This window comes from Haliotis cracherodii, unplaced genomic scaffold, assembly GCF_022045235.1.
Source record: "Haliotis cracherodii isolate W230 unplaced genomic scaffold, xgHalCrac1.p SCAF_1, whole genome shotgun sequence".
In the NCBI taxonomy this organism is placed as follows: domain Eukaryota; kingdom Metazoa; phylum Mollusca; class Gastropoda; order Lepetellida; family Haliotidae; genus Haliotis; species Haliotis cracherodii.
In genome coordinates, this window is record NW_027266264.1 from 39,669,161 (window position 1) to 39,690,728 (window position 21,568).

A 21,568-nucleotide genomic window follows, 5' to 3' on the forward strand; every position below is an offset into this window, starting at 1 on the left:
CCTATTACACCCAACAATAATATATACAATTCAGATATATTGGTTATCAAAGGACAAGTGAAGGACAAGCCAAGGATGCTATCTAGTTGTTAAAAACTGGGGAGCTTTATTCTCAAACGTCTGAACAGACCGATGACTTGCAGTAATGTGATTATACGTGACTTCACCACTTGGTAGCTGTGGGAGAGCATATGCCACACAACTGGTTGGGACAACAACTTCTGCACACAGCTCCATCTTCCTAGTCAGAAACAGCAGTAAAAGCATTAAGGTAGTAATGCCAGATAAGATAAAAAATATATAAGATATCATTTGTAAGATTGTGTAAAGTTATCACATAAAATAATGACACATAAGACTGACTCTTTGGACACTGAAAAGATGCACAATGGCTAACATGAGTGAGTGAGTGAAAATGGTTTGACAATGCTTTAAGCAATATTCCAGCGATATCACAGTGAGGGACACCTGAAATTGGCTTCAATAGGGCTAAGATGATTAAGGAAGAACAAAAAAAAACCACAAGGATACATTGAACGTCCTCCTTAGGGTTAAAAAAAGAGAGTCTTGGTTCTCAGGCACTGCTGCATCATCATCACAAAGGCCACCGCATGTTTTGTTTTTATTTCAATCTAAAAAAAAATCCTTTAACATTCCATGTCTCGTACATACGACCCTAGCAGTGAAATGCTACAACACTTAAAAACAATACGATCCAATACAGCGTGTAGTTACTTCCCTTTTCATGTGCACTGTTTTACTGCGCATCTCGTGTGTTATGGTCTTGGCAGCAATAGGAGTTTGTGTGCCTGTTTTGTTGTTTGCAAATTTGGTCATTGAAAACATGAAATTTACGATAAAACATCATTAGACATGATGATTTACAAATTTAATGGTATTTGTGTACTGTATGCCGGACAATGTTTCATACGCAGAGGTTAAGATTACATGTGTATGTGTCTCATAAAATAAGCTGGAAATAGCAGCCAGCTGTTTACAGATTTCCTCCTCAATCTATGGGATTTAGGTTAAAAATACTTAATGTCATGGCCAATACCATAATTGACAAGAAATTCCATTGGAATCGATAGCAAGACCGAAGACTTTGTATCGCCAACAACTAAGGTTTGTTTCAAGGCGAGCTAGCCTGTGGTAAATTGATGTGATTTACGATCAGATCATACATGATTTTATTGTATTGTAATTTTAATGTGCAGAATCTAATGCAATCAAAATTGAATAAAATCTTCAAGAATAGTAATATAATTGATGACAAAAGTCCAGATACACAATGAACACTTTTATAATGAACTTGCATACTTCAGTACGGGATTTGTTGACATGCTTCTTCTGTTGCTCACGATAACATTTTCGCATTGTGAAATAAAATCAAAGCTCATTGTACACGTGTATTATGCACTCACTGGTAGACCAACAGTAGTCAAATACTGTATTACAGGATTTTACTCATCAAGGAATACATTTATGCAGGGAGGCCCTTTCCAAGGTTGATTTGCACAACTGTCTATTTGGACTCTGTCTAGTTTGAACAAAAAACCCGAAAAAAAAACGCTGCCCGCCCACCTGCCCGAAATTTTCCAAAGCCATTACCTGAGAACCAGTTCTTTTACTTTCTTAAACCTTATTGACGTCACATCATATCACCTCTTTTTCATCATTGCCAAAAGTCCTGTCTTCAGCTTGCATCACACTATAAAATCTTCAGATTTTCAACAGAAGTCTTATTCACTGTCAACTATCTAGCCCTTGGCCACCCTACGGCCATGGTATAATCATAATATTTACAGACATCTACAGTGATATTTAAAAGATATTGAATGTTGACGCATTGGATACTGACAAACCGTTATTAACACATGTCAAAGTCACGATGTTTGTTTACAAATCAATGTGAATAGATCACTTGATTTCCAAATGATTTTAGATTGGCTGCAAGTATACAACTTTTCCCTTGAAAACAGTACAAGTCCTATTTCATACAGCTCACATTGATTTGGCTTCATACGTCAAAGGTTGGATCAACCTGCAGCTTCACATGGAGATGTTCAAGATGGCAGGCAATTCCAAGACCATAGCACAAAAAGGATAGTTTGATCTTGTTCTCCAGGAAGCTTGTGTTGTGTCTGAGTAAGCACAGAAACTGATGACAAGACAGGAGGCAGCAACGGGAAAATGCTCCACATCCATGATAAGCCATGGCAGCTACAAACACTACAGTAGCAGACATAAGTGCCACAGGAGACAGACTAGCCACAACAGCTACAAACACTACAGTAGCATACACAAGCGCCACAGGAGACAGACTAGCCACAACAGCTACAAACACTACAGTAGCAGACACAAGCGCCACAGGAGACAGACTAGCCACAACAGCTACAAACACTACAGTAGCAGACATAAGTGCCACAGGAGACAGACTAGCCACAACAGCTACAAACACTACAGTAGCAGACACAAGCGCCACAGGAGACAGACTAGCCACAACAGCTACAAACACTACAGAAGCAGACACAAGCGCCACAGCAGACTAGCCATGGCAGCTACAAACACTACAGTAGCAGACATAAGTGCCACAGGAGACAGACTAGCCACAACAGCTACAAACACTACAGTAGCAGACACAAGCGCCACAGGAGACAGACTAGCCACAACAGCTACAAACACTACAGTAGCAGACACAAGCGCCACAGGAGACAGACTAGCCACAACAGCTACAAACACTACAGTAGCAGACATAAGTGCTACAGGAGACAGACTAGCCACAACAGCTACAAACACTACAGTAGCAGACACAAGCGCCACAGGAGACAGACTAGCCACAACAGCTACAAACACTACAGAAGCAGACACAAGCGCCACAGCAGACTAGCCATGACAGCTACAAACACTACAGTAGCAAACACAAGCGCCACAGCAGACAGATTGCCACAACAGCTATAAACACTACCAAACACTACAGTATCAGACACAAGTGCCACAGCAGACAGACTAGCCACAACAGCTACAAACACCAGAGTAGCAGACACAAGCGCCACAGGAGACAGACTAGCTACAACAGCTACAAACACCACAGTAGCTGACACAAGCGCCACAGCAGACTAGCCACAACAGCTACAAACACTACAGTAGCAGACACAAGCGCCACAGCAGACAGACTGGCCACAACAGCTACAAACACTACAGTAGCAGACACAAGCGCCACAGCAGACAGACTAGCCACAACAGCTACAAACACTACAGTAGCAGACACAAGCGCCACAGCAGACTAGCCACAACAGCTACAAACACTACAGTAGCAGACACAAGCGCCACAGCAGACTAGCCACAACAGCTACAAACACTACAGTAGCAGACACAAGCACCACAGCAGACAGACTAGCCACAACAGCTACAAACACTACAGTAGCAGACACAAGCGCCACAGCAGACTAGCCACAACAGCTACAAACACTACAGTAGCAGACACAAGCGCCACAGCAGACTAGCCACAACAGCTACAAACACCACAGTAGCAGACACAAGCACCACAGCAGACAGACTAGCCACAAAAGCTATAAACACTACCAAACACTACAGTATCAGACACAAGTGCCACAGCAGACAGACTAGCCACAACAGCTACAAACACTACAGTAGCAGACACAAGCACCACAGCAGACTAGCCACAACAGCTACAAACACCACAGTAGCAGACACAAGCGCCACAGCAGACAGACTAGCCACAACAGCTACAAACACCAGAGTAGCAGACACAAGCACCACAGCAGACAGACTAGCCACAACAGCTATAAACACCACAGTAGCCGACACAAGCACCACAGCAGACTAACCACAACAGCTACAAACACTACAGTAGCAGACACAAGCGCCACAGAAGACAGACTTGCCACAACAGCTATAAACACCACAGTAGAGGACACAAGCACCACAGCAGACTAGCCACAACAGCTACAAACACCACAGTAGCAGACACAAGCCCCACAGCAGACTAGCCACAACAGCTACAAACACTACAGTAGCAGACACAAGCGCCACAGCAGACAGACTTGCCACAACAGCTACAAACACCACAGTAGCAGACACAAGCACCACAGTAGACAGACTAGCCACAACAGCTACAAACACTACAGTAGCATACACAAGCGCCACAGCAGACTAGCCACGGCAGCTACAAACACCACAGTAGCAGACACAAGCGCCACAGCAGACTAGCCACGGCAGCTACAAACACTACAATAGCAAACACAAGCGCCACAGCAGACAGACTTGCCACAACAGCTACAAACACTACAGTTGCAGACACAAGCACCACAGCAGACAGACTAGCCACAACAGCTACAAACACTACAGTAGCAGACACAAGTGCCACAGCAGACTAGTCACGGCAGCTACAAACACTACAGTAGCAAACACAAGCCCCAAAGCAGACAGACTAGCCACAGCAGCTACAAACACTACAGTAGCAGACACAAGCACCACAGCAGACAGACTAGCCACAACAGCTACAAACACTACAGTAGCAGACACAAGCGCCACAGCAGACTAGCCACAACAGCTACAAACACTACAGTAGCAGAAACAAGCACCACAGCAGACAGACTAGCTACAAACACTACAGTAGCAGACACAAGCACCACAGCAGACAGACTAGCCACAGCAGCTACAAACACTACAGTAGCAGACACAAGTGCCACAGCAGACAGACTAGCCACAACAGCTACAAACACTACAGTAGCAGACACAAGCGCCACAGCAGACTAGCCACAGCAGCTACAAACACCACAGTAGCAGACACAAGCACCACAGCAGGCTGAAACATCACAGCTAACCGACCCTATACACTAAACAGACCAGCAGTAGAACAACTGCAAAAAGAAACTGGAACAATGCCTCTCCCGTGGGAGTCATGGAACTGCTGATGATGCCATAGAAACAGAAACACATGGTGATGTAGAGTCTACTGGTGTAGTCGTTGTAACTGCCCCGATGAAGACGGCCTTGAAGAAGTTGTTGGCAATTAGGGATGCCAGACAGACAACTAAAGATCACAAAGTGACAACGGTAAGGCATCAAACATTGTTTGGGGTGAAGCCACCTGGTGTGGAACAGTGCAAACTGCCCCACCCTGCACTACGTATGGAGAAGCTGTCTGGACTGCCCCCTACAACAGATCGTGGGGAGTTAAACTACACACTGTCATAGCAGGATAGTAAGAATGTATTTTAACAGGGCTTGAAGTTGCGAGTGATTTTAGTCGCATTTGCGAGTGAAGTTTGAGAAATGCAAAAAAATATTTTAAAACACTTGTCACGTGGCGAGTACGGAAAAATCATGAATTTAACTCTTTCAACATTGTAGGCTGGTACACCCACTGGCCAAGAAGCCTCGAGTCCCCCAGACACCGCAGGCCAGTAGACTGACCAAGCCGTAATCATGTCAAAACAGTATAAAATTTTATGAACCTACCAGTCATATCATTCGTTTATTAAATCTCTAGCATTTCACAATGTAGGAAATACATATTCCATTTCAATTTATCCTTTTCTATCGCAAAATTTAAAAATAATTCAGTATTTCCTGCAATGTTATTGAAAATAAAAATTTTGGACACACACTTCACATCGGACATGTCAAAGAGCAAAATAAATATGTTTCAAGCAAATGTTTAAATATACTATACAAGTTATTCATAAAACCAACAAAAATATATCTAAAACTTGTCAAACTTACATCTTTTCAAGCGATCGCGTGTAATGTAAGTCAAACAACATCTCACCTTTCTTCGCCTCGAATTCTTGGCTTGGACACAATGTTTATGCCAAAATATATGCCTGAAAAAAAATCTTTGTCACAGCTCGTAACCTAGCATGATACATCTATGAAGTTCCATATTTTTAATATAGATCGCGATTTCATGCTTAAAACATTGAGAATAACACGATTTAACAAAAATCTTTCTCATACACAAGGACAGTACCAATGCTGTTTTTTGAATGGCTGCCTTAGGTCACATGCTCAAATTTGATGAATTACGAACCTTGTAGTAGATTTCGTCAAGAAAGCGTCATTAGAAACCAATTTTTATCCCATATATTTGTATGTTACAGCAACGAAAATACTCCGGGTGAGGTTACTGTCATGTAGATGTAACAATAAGCATTCTAATGGTGTGTCACTTGGCAGTCTTCGACGTTCGTGTTATTCTTGAGGAGCTTAAATGGAGGTATTATTTCATGTTACCTAGCGGACAGCCGCTGTTGTCGGGAAACGGGTAAAGATGGATACTTTTTTAATTTCTTTTTAAAATAATTTATCTAAACAATGAAAATACAAAAGAAATAGGTAAGTGTATTTTATGAAATCTTATATTTGCCGCAAATTGTCAAATTTTCTCTTCCTTGGTCCATAATCTGGACGTTATGAATGTGTAAGCTTACATTTTTTTTCTTTTACAACGAACTTGTTTAAATTGTAAATGCATTATTTAAATAATGTAATAAACATACCTTTCATATGTTTGAACAGTAGGATAAGACCTTTTAAATGGTGTATAACATGTCGTAGCAAAGATGTTTTACAAGCAGATATTTTCCTTGATAAATGTTGGCTTGAGCCTTCATCTATCACCCAAGAGTCTCTGGGAACTTTCAATTGACATGAATCAGTGCAAAGTTAAATAAAGCCAGTTTCACTGACTTTTTGATTTTTTCAATATTTCAAGACTTTGTTTCAGGTTAACCTCAGGTTGAAATTGATTATCCATGTCTACTCATCAGGCATTCAGCACTATGTACAAAGTTGAGATTGAAGTATCTTTTTAAAGTGACTATCCATGATCATGTCATCATATCATGTTTGACAGTACTCAAAACAAACATCCATTTGAGAGCCAGCTAATATATAAATGCTCAAACATTTAACATTGTTACAATTGCAACATTGTGTTCAAATTTGACGTCTTTTACTGTTATCAATTATAATAAATAACAAACAACTTCAAATAAACATTATCTTTTAATTATCACGATTGTAATAAGTAAAGTTGCATGGCCACTTGCATTTCATTTTGGCTACTGATTAAAAATATTTACTTCACTATCAACAAGTAAGTCAAAAAGTGAACGTTGAACCCTGTTTTATGAGTGTACATTCATTCAAAAAGTGTTCGCACACTGAACATGTTCAAAGGCAGGGCGGTTCCTTCCAAAGAACATGAATATCTTTCTGTGATCAGTAACAGATGAACGACAGATGGTATTTCTCTTGTACAAACTGGTATGTGTACCTTGTACCTGGTCATATTATTTGCAGTTTTAGTGGGCAGTATGTGGACATAGGCCTGTGGTTCCAATTCAGTATGAATGTTATGGCCAAAGTGTTAACACGTGAAGGAGATGACTACCTACAATGGTGGGTATATATATCAGTTGACGCCTGCTGATATCTCCCGCACATACATGTGGAGACACTGGAAACATACTTACAGGGTAGTTGGGAAGACGCTGGTCCATCATCAGAAGAGAGAAGTCTGTTGCTATGAAGTGGTAGTATGGACAGTGTGGATGGGGCTGGGTTACCATGATTCTTTCCTGTTGATGTAGCAGCTTGGTGGGCTGAGCTAGCAGGTCAAGCCCCTCACTGTACTGGGTCTGAAACACACACATTCTTCATGGAGGAACTAGCTGCCTATGAACTTGTAGCACTGACTCATTTTATCTTTGGGTGGCATTGAGAAGTTGGAAATATTGCCTTACTTAATTCTTGAGTACCATTAAGAAGTTGGATATACATGGATAGAATCACTCCATCATGTCTACGTTCATTCATCAAGTGTGATACATGTACTACCTGTGTGGCTTCATTTCACAATGTCCCAGTAAGTTACAAAACCTTTTGGTTCCTTACCCTGCTGTCAAAGAGCTGCACACTAGTTCGGTCTGCTAATATGACTTGGCGTGGATGTGCCCCCCAGTGGCACTGGCGCCATTGGTCTGTGGATTGGAATCGGAGGAGTTGCTTGGATACTAGGGTCTGCAAACTAAAACCCCACACATTGGCCTGTTGGTACCCAGCATCAGCAGTCAGCTGTAGTCCTTGTGTTGCCGTTTACCAACAAACAACTGAATTACTACAGCTTCACAAAAATCTCATTATAACTAAATAAAGTCCTATAAACTGTGCATGTGTGCCACCTGGGATTTGTTGAGCAATACACAGCTGATTCCAGAATAAACTAAGCAGTTATGGCATAAAGTGATTTTGTATGAGAATTTAAAGCTTTCAAGCCAAAAGAATAAAAGGAAAATGTAATTTGTTACTGTGTATGCCACACAATTACTGTCATACTTCTGTCTAATGTCAGAAAGAGTCATGGGCAGAAATAACATTTTCATTTCTTGTTTTTTCATCTTTGCTGAGATCATAAACACAATGTTCCAGAGCCAGTAGCCATACTCTAAGTGAAAGTGAAGCATTTTGAACATAGGCATTTTACCTGTACCCAGGAACAGAGAGGTGAACGCTGCCAGTGTCAGTTGAAACAAGAATCTCACCACAGATGTAGGGGCTGAAACACACATGTTCTGTTTTACATCCACATAATAATTATCAAAACCAGTCTTTTTAATGTATTATCAGAAGCTATTTGGGAACCCTCTTACTAATAGTTCTTATTCACTGTTATCAAAAAATTCAAGAAATCACTGCAATCACTTGCTTCACAATGTTCGTCACTGCACAGCTGTGATGACTATGGGGTCACTTTCCGGTTGTTGAATTTATACAATCTGTAGTGTCAGATTCACTGTGGAGACTAAGAACTGGAACATTACTGGTAAAAATAATCTTAAATATCATTTTGATCCGATGGCACTTCATAGTATTGTTTGGAAAGAAATGAGTGCAATGTATGGACTACTGCACACTACTCGAGACAGACAGATGTTGGTGCTTGCCTGACATGTGCCCCAGTTCTACATGTCTACACAGTCTACTACTGCACACTACTCGAGACAGACAGATGCTGGCGTTTGCCTGACATGTGCCCCAGTTCTACATGTCTACACAGTCTACTACTGCACACTACTCGAGACAGACAGATGTTGGCGTTTGCCTGACATGTGCCCCAGTTCTACATCTACACAGTCTACTACTGCACACTACTCAAACAGACAAATCATGGTGCTTGCCTGACATGTGCCCCAGTTCTACATCTACACAGTCTACTACTGCACACTACTCGAGACAGACAAATGATGGTGCTTGCCTGACATGTGCCCCAGGTCTACATGTCTACACAGTCTACTACTGCACACTACTCGAGACAGACAAATGATGGTGCTTGCCTGACATGTGCCCCAGGTCTACATGTCTACACAGTCTACTACTGCACACTACTCGAGACAGACAAATGATGGTGCTTGCCTGACATGTGCCCCAGTTCTACATCTGCACAGTCAACTACTGCACACTACTCGAGACAGACAAATCATGGTGCTTGCCTGACATGTGCCCCAGGTTTACATCTACACAGTCTACTACTGCACACTACTCGAGACAGACAAATCATGGTGCTTGCCTTACATGTGCCCCAGGTCTACATCTACACAGTCTACTACTGCACACTACCTGAGACAGACAGATGTTGGTGTTTCCCCAAACATATGCCTGTTTTCCAAAAGAATAGGCTCCAAAATAGTTCCTGCCTCAGCAACACGGTACACACTGTAGTCAGTGTCTCCACGCATGCAGCACAAACCTGTAAAAGTGAGAAGGTAGAGACACAGACTGTCATCCCATGTCATATTAAATAGTGCTTTATTTTTTATAATACTTAGCAGATGCACTTGCAAACTGGACAGACACAGTATAGTGCAGTAATACCTCTGTGTGGGTACTGGTGCAGAATACATCCAAAGAAACCCATTTTTGTCATACACTACTGCCTAAAAGTTCATTCCCCTAACACGCGTTGAGAACGCGTGTAACACGCATGTGACACGGGTGCTCAACGGGTTGCACACGGGGTGAGCACCCGTTGGACACGGGTGTGCAACGGGTGTGCAGCGCGTGTGCAACCCGTTGCACACGCGTGTGCCACGAGTGTAACACGGGACCGGGTTCCAGTTGAAGTTGACAAATTTATCAAATGAATAGTGAGATAAAACAAAACAGTGAGATGTGAAATTTGTGTTAATGAGCGACCATTGAGCTGTGTTCACCAGACCGTAAATACAAGGTCGGCCTGTCTTAATTAGTGCTTGGTTGCTAGACTTTTATGGCATGAACCATTCCACTAGGGTCCAGTCTAGCCATTGTGGCTAGCCGACAGTAGAACAGTAGTGAATTTAGATGCTAGGGGATTGTTTATTGCTAGGGGAACCCCGGTGTTGACACGATTGTCGCGGGTTGGTAAATGTTCGCCATTAAGGAATATGTCCCATTTCCCCACACCCCACTTTCTGTTTTGTATTTTGAAAGAATAAATAAAGGAAGGTTTTGTGTGGGACACTTTTATACTAATTATAAGAGGATGTTGTAAATGAATATCAACAGCCATGCTGTCTGACTGTTGATAGAATTGGAGATCTTCACAATCACCGGGTGTGACCATGTAGACAGAATTTTGTGATTGTGATTTTTACATTTGCCCAATGACCATAGTGAGTATTGCTGGGGATACCAAACGTAACAGTTTATTATTAGAGGTTGTGAGTACCTATACCACGAAGATAGGATATCTTAAGGATTTTAATCCTTCTTTGAGAGGCATTTAGAAGTTGGAGTACTAGGTTAGGATAAGATTTATGGGTGACTTTAATAGTTTCTTTCTCTGTGGGTAATCCTTTCATGTTGATTGGAAGAAGTCACTCAACCAGGTCATGACGGGTCGTGAGTTTACTCACTAGCTACTGTGAGCGTTTTTGGCATGACATCTTTTCTTGTATAAACATATAAACGATGCTCACTCACTCACTGTTAATCTTCTTCAATTAGATATGTTTAAATCAGTCAAGTTTGCAACAATAGATGAATAAGTTCATACATTTGGACCGAAGTTACCGATTAACAAATTAAGACATAGAGACAGGGAGGAGATATATAACCAAACCTATGGTCCTGTTGAGACTTAGAGGACTTAGAGGAGAAATGCCACTAAGTCTACGCAGGGAACAGCTAAGCTTAAATTTCTGGGCCGCGTCCCAATCAAACCCTCTCATCCAAAACATAATAAACCAAAACATCAGCCCTAAAAACCAAGCTCTAGCTCGTAAACACCCCTTACTCACCCCAATATCCCAAAGAATAACAAACTACCTAAATGAACACCAAATTAAAAATCTTAAACAAAACTGCAAACAATCAAATATCTTCACCCCTAAACTTAAAATACCCAAAATAGACACAACACTAGCTAGCCAAATAAATAAACAAACCGACCCAAACATAGCTAAAACTACCACACTAGCATACATACACAAAAATTGGCCAAATTGGTGTCACATTTACACGGACGGATGCTCAGATCCGACCTCCAAACACACGGGTTTCGGAGTCCATACCACACAACCAACTAAAACCACACAATCCTTCCGACTCCCAAATAACCAATCAATATTCACGGCCGAACTAATGGGCATGGCCTTAGCCCTCCACAATCAAGAATCCAAAAACCACCAAAAAATCCTAATACTTACTGACTCCCTAAGTGGACTACAAGCCCTCCAAAACAAAAATACCAAAAACCGGCCTAAATTAATAAATCAAATACTTAAAAGCTCCCACGACCTAACAAAAGCAGGCAAACAAATAACCTTCTTGTTGATACCCGCCCACGTAGGAATATACGGTAATGAAAACGCCGATAAAGCAGCTAAACTATCCCTCAAAATCCCAGAAATAAGCTTAAACTTACCCATCTCAAAATCAGAAATTAAAAGTGTAAACAAACAAAAAATCACAAAAAAATGGCATAACCTATATCTAAACTCAAATAGCCAAATCAAAAGAGTGCTCAGCAAACCACTAACCAAACCAAAAATTCTCCATCCATCAAAAAAAATCGACAGAGTAATCACTAAACTCCAAACAGGACACACCAACCTAAATAACCACCTAAAAAAAATTAAAAAACACACTACAGGTAACTGCCCACACTGCAAACAACCAGAAACCCCAGAACACGCACTCATCCACTGCACACACTACCTAACACATCGAACCGCATTACAAACCACCCTCAATCTAAACAAGGCTCTCACTCTAGAAGCAATACTAAACCCACAAAATAAACTAGAAAACTTCAAGGCCTTAGGCGTATTCTTAATAAAAACGGAACTAATAAAACGCATCTAAAACCATAATAACCTACCAAATCAAAATCACATAAACAAACAATCATCCACCATACCCAGCTCCCTTAGTTCTCCTCCCCAACCCCATCGGCATCTATTCCAAATCTCAAAATTCCCAAATTCTATATAAGCAACCCCTAAAGCCCCCTCTTGGGTTGCACAGACCACCCTCGCCCCTTTCGGAAACACATTAAATGGCCTGGCCGGGCCCGTGTGCGAAATACGCATCAGTCGGAAAGCGCACGTTAAATCTCCAAAGTAAGTAAGTAAGTAAGTACCTGTTGAGACAGTTGACAGTTAGAACGTTGGATTAAATGACAGTGACTAATTTGAACATTCCCCAGTAATATCATAAAATACATCATAACTCATAACAGTCCGAGAGATAGCTTCCAGCCATATACTAGTATTGAAGGGACAATCGCTTTTGACAGTTTAAAAATAAACTCACCTTAAGGTGCTTGGCAAGTCAAAACTGACCTCCCTGAATATGTTTTTTAGGTTTGACAGCAACTATGCGTGTGGATTTCAGATTTGTTAGCTAGATGTTTTTTACAATAAGCGAAAATGTCTTAAACGTTCAGTTTGTTTAATAGTAAAAAAAAGTGTGTTATAGATCTATCAACGTTTTCTTTTATTGAACATAATATTTGCACTATATTGCTGTAAGCTGTAAATAATCTAGCCTCCCCATGTACGTAACTTACATATATTTATGTATGACCAGAACAGCAAATAAAGTTCTGGTAGATAGGTATCTCGGACATTTAACGTGCGCTTTCCGACTAAAGCCTATCTCGCACACGGGGAAGCACTTATACTATTAGAGTAAAAAAGCGTAATGATTAAATAAAGAAGTGCAAGCCAAATTGTCCACTGTCGCCTTAGGCTCGGCTGCAGTGACTTAAACGCTGATAAGTTTAGACGACATGTATCAGACATACCAGACTGCACTTATGGATATCACCTTGAAGATGCAATTCACTTTTTCTATAACTGTTAAAAAATACGATAATATCAGAAATACTGTGTATTTCTACACACATGGGTATGGTCTAAACATGATATTACATGGCAGTAGTTAAGCAGTTCTACAAACATGACTCTTCTTAAATCAGTTCACGACATCATTGTCAAAAGCAAAAGGTTTGAGTAGCTTAATTTTATGCATGTAGTAAAGGAAAACTGCATTATCTTATTTCACAGACACCACTTGCTTCAGTGTATTGGCTTCGTGTATTTCATTTGTGCATTTTGTATGTTTATGTTCATCACTCTCTTATATATATCCAGCTGTTGTTAAGTTGTTACCTGGAGAGGTATTACATAAGCAAGTTTTGCTTGTTTACTGATCCAGATTTCTTTTGAAATAAAAATATGTTTAAGCCAACACAGCTAACCCTAAAACACATGATTGTAAACTATTCAAATAGGGGCACTAATCTCTGGCTTCTTCTCGGGTGTCGGACTCAAACTCAAACTCATTTATTCTTAGAATTACATGACATACAATTATCTACAATTTTTATTATGTACAATTTAACAAAAATAATAATAATAGGATATGTGGATACTAATACAATTTACCAATTGTATTGTACACATTGTTAAGGAATTTCGATAGGCCTTTTAGATTTCTTACACTGTTAGTGGTCATAATTTTCTTAAATGTTTGGAAACTTAAGATATTGCTTATCTAAGAGTTCATATCGCCGTTGGTGAAAAGCTTCACATCGGAATAAATAATGCAATTCATTTCCCACAGCGATAGAATCACAGAGTGGACACTGGCTGTCTTCCCTGGGAATGTTCAGCCATCGACCAGTTTCAACTGGTAATCCTTGGTTAGAAAGTTCTGACTTTTAGTATTGGGAGAAATATTGATTTTGAGATATTTCTCAAATGAAGGTTGATTCTTCAGGTAATACGACCTTTGGATTTCCGCTTGGGCTTACTAGCTGCCGTGAGTCAATTTGCTCGTTAACGCAACTGAGCGTGACAAGAGACTGGGCTACCAGTCTGCAAGGACAGCTAAATAAACTTACGCATTTTTGAAAACTGAGTGGTTACCCGTGATCTATGAAGATTTCAACAAAGGGCGCATGGTAATTAATTTCTTCAGCCTAAACAAACAGACAAATAACGGCGAAAGCTCATCGGATGTCGTTATTTGGAAATACCCCTGATGGTTACAGTTTAATGGTTACAGTTTAATAATAAAAAAGTATCCCTGAGTGAAAGCATTTGCGGATTTCGGATTGCGTGGATGATACAATTACTACTCCCTTGTTGTCATCCACATTTTCTGGTATAACCCTACACTTGTGTATTTGTCGTAATTCACTTGCTGCTCAGTTAATGAATTTATAACATGTATACTTAGTTGTAGCACCACTCAGATTACCCGATAAAGGTTCAAATTTGGTCTTTCTTGTACCTGGGGTAATTATTCAATCTAAATCCAGGTTTGAAGTGAGGTGGAATGTGAATTATGTGATATGCACGTGGCAGCCCAGCAAGAGATGTATGATCAGTTGCTTTACTTTTTTTTGTAAATCAACTGATCATTCCCAGACATCAAAGGATCAACAGGAAATACGTTGATTGATTAATTACTGTTATCTTGCACAGTGGATATGTCAAAAGTAAGTGTTTACATGTGAAGGTAGGTTTACTAAACCTAGGGAATACACTCATATCATGGCGTGAAGTACAAATGTAAAAACAACATACTTTGTTCAAAGGGTAACCGATAATACATTGACTGGTTGTTCATTGTTATCTAACTCAATGTATGTTTTTAAGAACCGTGGACATTATAAAAATAGTTGTCACATGGGCTTTCTCAGCTAACTTGGCACCTATGTGAAACAATTGAAACAAACTAAGTGATCAGTTAAGAAACAAACACGGGTTTTAATATTCGATACATTTAAATAACGTTTAAAAACGATATATTTAAATATTTTAATATATTTCATATATATTCCAAATATTGTTTCCAAATAATTATTATTAAAGTATTTGATTCTCACAGAGACATTTGACATCGAATAAGTATTTTTGTACAGCTGCAGACGCAATGGATATCATTCCTTTATGTTGATATTCCCGGATACATTATAACTTTGGTAGGTTGTAAAAATGATATTTGCATTTTGTTTTCATTCATTCGTTGCAGCTTTGAACAGAATCATTCTTGTTCCTTTCCGTTTGGTTGGGAAGTTTTTTCGATGCGCGATAGACGTTGTTTTCACAAGTATTTTCTTTTGTAAGCGTGTATATGTTACAGTCAATGTGTAAAATATGATTCACTCAGGCACTTTATTAAATATCTAAATATTTCAGTCATCTTACAAATTGACTGAATAATCCATTCATTTATTTAACCGACTGACTAAAAATGATAAAGACGATCAAAAGAGCTTAAACACTTCACAATATACTAATTATGCTAAGAAAAGAAGCCAAACAATACAGAACTGTACTTGGTGATGATATTAAACATAAACAAATATTTGGAATTCGCTATCATATCAATAAAGATGGGCATATTTTTCAGTTAATTTGTAAAATAAACTGAATATTTAGGTGTTTAATACATTTCCTTAGTGAAATCTGTTTACATTTTGAATGTAAACATATACAGACGGTAAAATAAGCAATGTTCAGATGAAATATTTACTTTGTGTTGCAAGTCAAAATAGTGTACGTGAAGATCGCACAATTACCAAGCACGTGACTTATCAAAACAGCATCACCATTACCGATGCTCCCCACTAATATACCTACATTTCCAAAACTGTATTTCATTTTTGTTGATCAATGTGACCATACGTCCTTCTACTATCAATAAAAATGCGCTTACAAATGGCGAGAACAGGTCGCGAACAAGTCTAGATTTCTGCAATATTATCCGGGTACTCACTGGGAAAATACAGTAATGCACAGGTAACAACTACTCCCGCGGAATTGCTTTAGATCGGTGCTCCTTTGTACGTTGAACTACTATATATTATGAATGCCAAAATGATGTATCAAGGATCAAGTAGAAGATACATTGACCGTAGCGCTGGGAGTTTATTCAACAGACCCGTGAAAATAACACTGCTGTGTCTTATTATTTATTTTAGATGACGCAGTCAAAGCTCACTTCTCCTGACCGCCATTATCGATCGGCCAGCTAAAACACAACCCCGCGCTTACGTCTACAGGTCTCTTCCTGTAGTACGATAATTAGTATTCTCTCCCTCAAGTGTATCCTCAATGATATAACCCACCTTCATTAATTACATGCTGCTCTTTTTCCAGCCTCACGAGCTGAGATAAAGAGTCCAAGTCATCATAAAGGAATTAGGGTCCAATAAAAACAATGCGCCGCCAAACCTCATACATATTATCACTGAAAGTCGTACTACAGACGGTTAATGTCAAATCACAATAAAAGCATTTCAATTGTAATAACATGTTCCAGGACTATGTATTCTCTTAACACCATCGGATTTAGAGGCAATGGTTGTATAAAACAAGACAGATCTATTTAATCACAACAGTATTCATGTTATTCCCACAAAATCACATAAAGAAAGGAGACATTAGCAAATACATGTGTATTATCATTTTTCGTCAGGATAACAAAATCTTCTCTGCTTGTTACCACCTCCAGGTTCTGCTTAACACGGGTCCTCCTTTGGTCAAAAGTTAGTTCCCCCTCTAATGAATGTGTCACGCGTTGCACACCAGTGGCGGACGGGGTGCATACCCGTGTGCAACGCGTTGCACACGGGTCTCACACGCGTGACCAACCCGATGCACACTGGTTGCGTAACGCGTTGCCCATGCGTGTAAGGGGAATGAACTTCTAGGCAGTATTGTAAGTGCCAACTTGAGTTAAAGATGGGCGGGTTACGTGTCCCAGATGTTCTTTCATTGTGCCCCATTGGCATGGATCATGCCGTCAACCACCAAACCAACTGGCCAGACTTGATTATATATATAGGCCACCATGATATAGCGAGAATATTGCTAACTCCAGAGTAAAACAATAGACACTCACACCGTAACTCAGCACACTTACTTTACCTATGTTATTCACATAAGAAGTTCTCATTTCCAGCACAGAGGAACTGGTTTGTTCTTCATACAAGACTGTGTTTTCCAACTTGAATCCTTGGTAACCAGCATTCAAAACCTCAGTAACATCTTCATAATTGTCAAGGCATTTAAAAAATAAAGTACAAAGGCTGACAAACCATTACTAAGAAACTAACTTAATAAAAATGGCAGAAAGTATCCTGAAAAAAGAATTCTTGTCAATAAGCTGGAGAAAAGATTTTTCGGTTCATTGAGGTATGAATCGAAAAACCAATTTGCAAACTTTTGTAAGAATCCGCTATGTGGATTCATACCATTTGCACATGCATGAATGTCGCTAAATGCCCTGTGCATGACAATACATGTGAGCAGCAAGGGAATTCCCTTGACTGTAGTATTGGGATTCCACAACATTCCATGGTAATAAAAGCAGTCCGCTTTAGTGGGCATTTGCCACGACAGGTGACTGTTTTCGCTAGGATTACTTTGGGGTAAAAATCTGGGATATTTTTGCATTACATTAGGCAATCTTGTAACTTACTGATTGTGAACGACATCCTATTTATCATGTCTATCAGTGACATCAAATGTTGCCACTGTAAGATAGGAATGATTCCAAACAGTTACAGCACTTTCTGTGAACATGTCATACTACCTAGAAAGGTGTTTGCACTGCCCCAAAACGATCCCATGTCTCTAGCTAACCTAATAACAAACTTATTAGCACTTACTTACGCTTACATGGAACATGCAAAATTTGCATATATGGACAACCCAATGAGAAAGCATCCCCTCTCAAGGGAATATTATCTGTTGATTTTGACTTGACAGAATGAACAAAACCTTCTGATTTCAGTTGAACATCTGACTGGGTTTATGTTTATGATGACCATCAGTCTGATCACGTTTATGCCATTCTCCAGCTTGCGAAGGATACTGATCCTGTTGAAGAGTTCCCCCGATGGGTGCAGCATATACGTGCTATCGGACAGGGACAGGAGGCACAGGCAACCCCCAGTGTAGGCCGAGTTTACCCGCTGAAACAGACAAGAGTCCGGAGTGAGACCAAACATCAAACACATCATAATCCAAATTGTGAACAACACTTTCATGGAATGATTTATTGTTGGCGGTCCCCAGCCGCTAGTGTTCCAAAACCCTATGCTCAAAAACCTATTCCTTAGCTGTCACTAGGCATTTCCCATAAAATCTGAAGTTACTCGACTTGCCGAATTCTTTGATTACTGCCTGAGTGTTCGATGTATTAATCAACTCTTCTTGAGTGAGAGCTGAATCAATGTAGACACGGGAAAAGTCTTTAATTTTCTTCAGATCCTTTTTACACTTCAAAAGTTTTTTCTTCTGGGCTGCAGTCTCTAAACTGAAAATGACAAAATCCGGCTTATCATCCGAGGACTTTTTCCTGACTGCAAGCGCTGTACAGACGTTGGCAAGCTTCAAACCATCATGGATCACTCTGTTTACAATATTACATGTGACATTATTGTCTTTGGCCACACGCGCATCAAATTGTAGGTTCCGCATTACACATTCAATATTACAACATCTGCAAACTTTACTCCTAAACATCTGACCTTTTCGGCATGTTTTCCACAGCTTTTGCGCACAAGCACTCTCTACCGCTTTCAGTTTCAGATATTTTAGCTTTAAATCTTGTCGCAGCTTTAAATCTTTTCGCAACTTCAAAGTCTCACCTTGTAGAATATCAGTGAGTTTTTGAGTCACTCTAACTTCGATCCCGTCTAGCTGCTTAGCCATAAAGTTTCTCATATCATTGATAGCAGATAGACGTTTGCTGTTACTAGCCATCGAGATTGACACTGACATGTCAGGGGTATGTTCACAGTCAACAGAGACCGTATTGCACGACTGTGATTCTTGTAAATTATCAAAAGTTTTCATCTTTTTAGCTGCTTACTGAGCACAGGAATGGTCTCTTCACATATGACTTGTTCATTAAAGATTTCCCCTAAACAACTTAGGGTTATCATATTTGGTTGAAATTTCACATGTGTAATGATACATGTATCTATGGGTTATGTCTGAATTTGCAGCACCGAACTATTAATCTTACCACTTTTACAAGTGTTATGATCGAGTAGGGTGTGACAATGGAGCCACTAGAATACCGAGCAGTGATTAGGTTTTTATATTTGAAAGGTCGCACACCAAAAGAAACTTTCGATGAAATGAAAGTAACTTATGGCGAAGATGCCCCATCATATGACGTTGTTAAACACTGGCATCGCCAGTTCAAGTGTGGTCGGACATCTGTGGAAACAGCTGCCATTCCGGGTGCCCCCATTCAGCCATTGATGAGGACACTATCCATCAAGTGGAAACCGCCATTTTGGCAGACTGACATATAACTGTTCGCCAGTTAGCACAAGATGTCAAGATCAGTGTAGGGTCTGTGGAAAAAATCATCCATGACAATTTGAACATGCATAAGGTGTCTGCATGATTGATTCCCAGCTTGCTCACACCTTTCCAAAAGCAGGAACGAGTCAATTGCTCAAAGGATCTTTTGGACATGTGCCAAAAAAACAGGCAAACTTTTTAGACAGACTTATCACACAGGATGAAACATGGGTCCATCACTATGATCCTGAGACTAAAGTTCAGTCGATGCAATGGAAGCATGTGGAGTCACCACCCCCAAAGAAGGCACGTGTCCAACCCTCTGCAGGCAAGGTCATGCTCACAGTGTTTTGGGACCAGCACGGAGTAGTGATGATGGATTTCTTGGCAAAGGGTACCACAATTACAGGAGCTTATTATGCTTCACTGCTGCGGAAATTGCGGGACGCTATCAAGCTTAAGAGGCGTGGCATGCTGACCAAGGGTGTCAGTCTCCTGCAAGACAATGCTCCAGTACACAACTCTCATGTTGCCCAGACAGAAGCGCGGTCCTGTGGCTATGAAATCCTTCCACATCCTCCTTACTCTCCTGACCTTGCACCATCTGACTTCCACCTCTTTCCAACTATGAAGTCATTTTTGAAATGAAAACGTTTCACAGATGATGAAACACTGATTTCTGAAGTCAAGTCCTGGTTTGAGACGCAAAATGAGGGCTTTTACAAGCGAGGTCTCCATAGTTGCATAAAACGATGGGAGAAGTGTGTAACTCTTGGTGGTTCCTATGTGGAGAAAGACTGATATCTATGCCAAGTTTCATTCCACTAGGTCCATCGGAAGTGGGTCAGGGGAAATCTTTAATGAACACCCCTCGTATATCTCAGTATATTTTTGCCAATCTCGTTTTCACGATGTTTTGAAGCCCGTTTTGGTAAGAAATCTATCAGAGGATCATAGCACACTGTTATCTCTTAAAAAAATAATCATATGTCCATGCCATCATGTTACACATATTTTTTAGGATATGTCAGTACCTCATAAGCATTGATGTCAACAACGTGCCTGTCAAAACGATCGTGTTTACTTTTTCAAGAGTTTTTGCATTGACCGTAACTTTTGAAGAATTCATCGTTCTAAGCACACAGTTACGCAAATTAACCATCAGATACAGATTAATCATACCTTCATTCTTCATCAAACAGATCACAATCCCTGAGCAGCTCGATATTTATCCATATTTGTGTGAATTTGTGATCAGGGCTGAGCTTCGCTGATGTATTCATGCGCAGTATTTAGCGTCACTATTTATGAACATGTTTCTCATAAATATGACATCCAGTGCTTCTGTCAAAGCATACCAGTAGCCAATTCGTGTTATTAACCGTCTAATGTGTCAGATAAATTCCAATTGCCTCCTGACATTTGTAATCTTCCTCTTTGAATTGTCCATCGTAGTTCCCAGTCGATGTTGCTTGTTGTTATTACGTCCTCTCGGCAGGCAGCAAGGACGTAGCTTCGACGTAGCAGGACGTAATTGTTTATCTTGTGATATTGTAAGGCAATTACAGAATCAATTAGACAGAATTAATTGATTGGTATAAATACTCATTTTTTATGCCAAATTACCTCCTGAGATGGTTTGACTTCCTCTTTATTTCAGTGATTTTACATTGTGAAAGTAGATCCCTCAGAGGAATAAGGACATAAAGAGATGAAAT

The 21,568-nt window shown here is 40.1% G+C and overlaps 1 protein-coding gene across 3 annotated transcripts in view; it reads right to left on the reverse strand.

The window, feature by feature from the left end:
* The window catches only part of LOC139477860 (uncharacterized), a 146,182-nt gene that overhangs the window by 50,214 nt on the left and 74,400 nt on the right, over positions 1–21,568 (reverse strand). For all 3 annotated transcript variants that reach the window (XR_011654161.1, XM_071260295.1, XM_071260306.1), the window contains exons 5-10: positions 18,406–18,505; positions 17,457–17,576; positions 9,649–9,778; positions 8,516–8,587; positions 7,927–8,059; positions 7,506–7,670 (exon numbers count right to left, since the gene is read on the reverse strand). Coding sequence is in view for 2 of the 3 variants with exons in the window: in XM_071260295.1 (XP_071116396.1) it covers positions 7,506–7,670; positions 7,927–8,059; positions 8,516–8,587; positions 9,649–9,778; positions 17,457–17,576; positions 18,406–18,505 (720 nt within the window). In the remaining variant the exon portion in view is untranslated. The remainder of the gene's footprint in view (positions 1–7,505; positions 7,671–7,926; positions 8,060–8,515; positions 8,588–9,648; positions 9,779–17,456; positions 17,577–18,405; positions 18,506–21,568) is intronic.